The sequence below is a fragment of the Nansenia antarctica genome (genome assembly GCF_963989245.1).
Source record: "Nansenia antarctica genome assembly, chromosome: 6".
In the NCBI taxonomy this organism is placed as follows: Eukaryota; Metazoa; Chordata; class Actinopteri; order Argentiniformes; family Microstomatidae; genus Nansenia; species Nansenia antarctica.
The window spans coordinates 3682898-3687897 of NC_137676.1; the positions used below are offsets into that span (position 1 = coordinate 3682898).

The 5000-nt window shown below is 48.4% G+C and overlaps 1 protein-coding gene across 1 annotated transcript in view; it reads left to right on the forward strand.

Annotated features, from left to right (window-relative positions):
- The window catches only part of LOC308159581 (myosin-7-like), a gene marked incomplete at its 5' end in the record, with an annotated part of 34491 nt that overhangs the window by 1427 nt on the left and 28064 nt on the right, over positions 1-5000 (forward strand). The window contains 7 exons of the mRNA XM_080533397.1: positions 1773-1876; positions 2289-2432; positions 2774-2930; positions 3137-3164; positions 3917-4010; positions 4395-4487; positions 4829-4892. Of these exons, the coding sequence (XP_080389523.1) occupies positions 1773-1876; positions 2289-2432; positions 2774-2930; positions 3137-3164; positions 3917-4010; positions 4395-4487; positions 4829-4892 (684 nt within the window). The remainder of the gene's footprint in view (positions 1-1772; positions 1877-2288; positions 2433-2773; positions 2931-3136; positions 3165-3916; positions 4011-4394; positions 4488-4828; positions 4893-5000) is intronic.

Consider the following 5000-nt stretch of genomic DNA (forward strand, 5'->3'; position numbering starts at 1 on the left):
GGTACCATTTTTATAGTCTTTGGTACGACTCGGCCGGGGATGGAACTCACGACCTCTGAGTAAGCCGGGAGTTTATAGGAGAGCTGTAGGGCTTTGTACACAATAAGTAAGTAAGAGTAATGGGTCTCTGACAAGGTCCAGGCAACCTTTTGGTAAAGGATACAGTGATGAGTAGTAAAACTGTCACCTGTCACCTGTGATAAAGCAAAGGGCTCTATGATAAATGTCATCCAAAGGTTTAACACTAGAACAGCGAACTGTGAGTAAAAAAACGTTATATCTTTGCACTCGATCAAATTTCAGGACCCTCCTATCATGACTTTTCCTAGATATGTGCGTTCTACCACCCCAGTATCCTTACATTTTCAAAATCACACCAGGATAAGCAAGTATGAAGCTATTTAGCAGTTTTTCTCTGTAGGAGTCAGGCTAATTTACAAGGCGGCCAACTAGTGGTCGTTGTGTGTAAGTAGCAGCATCCCATTGTAAAGACTATGGTACAATGGGCACGGCTGTTCTAGTGTTAACCCACCAACTGCCAAAGAGTTCCAGAACTCTCACCACCTAGCGTGTTCCAAGTGTTCTATGTGGTGTTTACCTGGCAACAACACTCTGATTGGCTACAAAATTAAGCATCATCATTTATGCATGTTTGGTGAATAAAGTCACCCGTGGCCTTATAGTAGGTAAAATCGGCACAGCTGTTCTAGTGTTAAGAGTAGTGGCTGCTGCACTTCGGTTGATGACATCATCATGATCAAGCACTGGCATGAAAGTTGTTTGTACAATCTACTTTCTGCTGTTTAGGGAAAGGCAAGATCTATTCCTATAAAAGAAGCCCACTACTTACAACTAACAAGCTCCTGGGTAACAACAGATTGTGGTTGTGGGGCAGGAACGCTGCTGGCCATTTGGGTGGGGTGGGTGGGTGGTTAGGGTTGGGTGGGTAGGGGTGTGTAGGGGTGGGGGTGCTTTGTTTTGTCGAGAGAGGGGGTGCTAGCCTAGCGCTAATGGTGGTCTAACAATAGTCTAATTGCGCCTATTGTCGTTCAGTGCTTCATCTTAAATGTAAATAATGACCATCAGGCTTGTTTTGATGCCCTCCCCCCTACCCCAGGCACTCGTGATGCCAGTGTACGTAGTGGCAGCCCTGTTGCGGGGGCTCGGGGTGTGCGGGGGGGCTAGATGGTGATCCTACCCAGTTGCTGTCATCCAAAGATACGGCTTCACCTGCTGTTTGCTTCTATTCTTATTCTGATTCGTATGGCTGAGCTGAGCTCCAGCTGGCCAGACGCTCCTCTCTGCCGGCAACTGACCAACTTGCCGAAGTCCCTCTGTGAGTCCTTGACATCCAGTATACCATGCCAAGCAGCAGGCAGTCAAAAGGGCACTGAATACTGAGAGGCATTGAGTAGTGAGAGGTATTGAGTAGTGAGAGGTATTGAGTAGTGAGAGGTATTGAGTAGTGAGAGGTATTGAGTAGTGAGAGGTATTGAGTAGTGAGAGGTATTGAGCAGCTACGACTGTGAGAAGTAGTGAGCTTGAATCTCTTGTTTTTGTAGCTTTTGTTATATCCTGGAAAATACCAACCACCAAACTAATTCAGTAAATAAGAAGTTGCTTGTCTCGTTAACCCAAGTTCCTGTCTTTTTTCATCCCAACTGTATTCAGAGACGAGGATTATCAAGCCATTGATGGTTTAGACTATAGCAGTAGTAGTAATACTAGATATTGATTATTTAATGTTTTTCTTTATGTTCTTTTTTGCTAAGGTAAAAAGCGAGTGTGGGTCCCAGATGAGAAGGAAGCGTACATCGAGGTAGAGGTGTTAGAGATGGACGGGGACAACGCTACTGTGGAGACTAAGGATGGGATGGTAGGTAACCCTGACCCCTGATCTCTGACCTCTGGCCCTGACCCATGACCCCTGGCCCTGATCCTGGCCTTGACCCCTGACCCTGACCCCTGGCCCTGATCCTGGCCTTGACCCCTGACCCTGACCCTGGCTCTGACCCTGACCCCTGACCCCTGACTCTGGCCCTGTATTGTGAAGCTTGTCAAGGCTTGTCAAGGCTTTTTCAAGACAGGATATGTCTTTTGTTGAATGTGTTGAACAGATCTGGTGGTGGAATACGACTGCCCTCTTCACCATGCACGGTATCTCTAGCCATGTTCTCTCTGTCTTCCTCTGTCTCTCCCTCCCTCCCTTCCTCCCACACTCCTCCCCCGTTCTCTCTCCTTTCCTCCCTCCCTCTCTCCCACCCTCTCTCGCTCTGTAACCATGGCAGTCCCTGGTGGTGAAAGGGGACGACATCCAGCACATGAACCCTCCCAAGTTTGACATGCTGGAGGACATGGCGATGCTGACCTTCCTCAACGAGGCCTCCGTCCTCTTCAACCTCAGCCGGCGGTTCAGCATGTGGATGATCTACGTAAGTCATAGCTACACTAACCCCTGACCCCTGACCCTTAACCCAAAACCCATAAACCTTTCTCTCTCCTTCCAACCCTATCCGTCCCCCCTCTCTATCTCTCTCTCTCGTTGTCTCTCTCTCACTCTCTCTCTCTCTCTTTATCTCTCTCTCTCTCTCTCTCTCTCTTTGTCTCTCTCTCCCTCTCTCTCTCACTCCCTACAACCTTAAACTTTTCTCTCGCCTTCCAACCCTAACCGTCCCCTCTCCCTCCCTCCCTCTCCCTCTCTCTCTCTCTCCCCCTCTCTCTCTCTCTCTCACTCCCTACAACCCTGACCCTCTCTCTCTCTCTCTCCCTACAGACCTACTCTGGGTTGTTCTGTGTGACAGTGAATCCCTACAAGTGGCTGCCTGTCTACTCAGCTGAGGTAGTCGCCGCCTACAAAGGCAAGAGGCGCACCGAGGCTCCGCCCCATATATACGCTGTCGCTGACAACACCTACAATGACATGCTACGCAGTAAGTCTCCTTCACCACCAGGGGGGGTGTTCACCATGCTGTAACAGGATGTAGTAACCCTCCTTCACCACCGGGGTGTTCACCGTGTTCATGTTTTGTTTCCTCTGTAAACGCTGTAAAGACTGTATGGTTGTTATTACTGCACTGTAAGCCTACGTAATTTAACTGTTGGATATGGGCTAACCCTAACGCTGTTTTCTCTGCAGATCGTGAGAACCAGTCCATGCTCATCACGTAAGTCACTATGTTGTGTCCCGTTTGTATAAAAGGCATCATCCCTCCTCTACAAATGTTTTTATTTTATGTTTCTTTTTCTGTTTCTTGTCTGTTCTTTTACGTTTTCAAAGAACTTCCTATTGTATCACTGTTCTGTTGGAGAGCTTTGTAGAGTAAGTTACACTACCCCCAGTGGAGAGGAGAGGAATTACACCACCCCTAGAGGAGAGGAGAGGAATTACACCACCCCTAGTGGAGAGGAGATGAGTTACACCACCCCTAGTGGAGAGGAGATGAATTACACCACCACTAGTGGAGAAGAGAGTAGTTACACTACCCCCTAGTGGGGAGGAGAGGAATTACACCACCCCTAGTGGAGAGGAGAGGAATTACACCACCCCTAGTGGAGAGGAGAGGAATTAAACCACCCCTAGTGGAGAAGAGAGGAATTACCCCACCCTTAGTGGGGAGGAGAGGAATTACACCACCCCTAGCGGGGAGGAGAGGAATTACACCACCCCTAATGGGGAGGAGAGGAATTACACCACCCCTAGTGGAGAGGAGAGGAATTACACCACCCCTAGTGGAGAGGAGAGGAATTACACCACCCCTAGTGGAGAAGAGAGGAATTACCCCACCCTTAGTGGGGAGGAGAGTAGTTACACCACCACCTAGTGGAAAGGAGAGGAATTACCCCACCCCTAGATTCACTTTCCTGCTCCTGCTGTCAGAATGTCTATTTTACTACGTGAACACTTCTTGCCTCCCAGCGGCGAATCCGGATCAGGAAAAACCGTCAACACCAAACGTGTGATTCAGTATTTTGCCATGGTGGCTGCCCTGGGGGACACCAGCAAGAAAGGAGTAAGGCAGATTTCACCGCTTTCACCCTCATTCCTTTCACCTTCCCTTTTTTTGCCATTTGTTTTGGTTCTGGACAATATTTGTTGTAGTTCTGGTTTGTAGTTTTTTTTTCTTCTTTTTGTAGCTTTTCCCCTGTGGTCATTGTTTTCACTCTACTTCCTGCTTGAGCCTGTGCTATCCTTTCATCATCTTGCAACTCATTGACATCTCTGTGGTAATCTTGTACCCCTGGTTTTGACATCTCTGTGGTAATCTTGAACCCCTGGTTTTGACATCTCTGTGGTAATCTTGTACCCCTGGTTTTTCCAATCTAGTCTTCCTCCGTTCCTTCTATTTGGAAGTCCATTTTACTAACCTGACCCCCCCCCCCCCCCCCCCACCCAGGGAACCCTAGAGGACCAGGTGATCGAGGCCAACCCCGCCATGGAGGCCTTCGGCAACGCTAAGACTCTCAGGAATGACAACTCCTCCCGCTTTGTGAGTCTCCGTCAGTCTCAGCGTCTTTCATTGGTGGAGAGTCTACAGAAAATATCTCCTTTTACTACTGTCACCATAGCTGCATTAACAACAGCATTCTTGTCATGTTCTCTTTGACGATGTCTGGCCATCTGTCCGTCTCTCTGTTTCTTTCTCTGTTTCTTTCTCTCTCTCTCCATCGTTCTCTGTCTCTCTCTGTCTCTCTCTCTCTCTCTCTCTCTCTCTCTCTCTCTCTCTCTCTCTCTCTTTCTCCGTCTCCATCTCTCTCTCTCTCTCTCTCTCTCTCTCTCTCTCTCTCTCTCTCTCTCTCTCTCTCTCTCTCTCTCTCTCTCCTTCCATAGGGCAAGTTCATCAGAATCCACTTTGGTCCAACGGGGAAACTTGCGTCTGCCGATATTGACATCTGTAAGTCGACTGAGATCAAACCTCTGCAAGATTCAAACACAAACCCTCTCAAGTGTCAAACCCTCTATGTACCCTCCTCTCTCTCTCTCTCTGTGTGTGTGTGTGTGT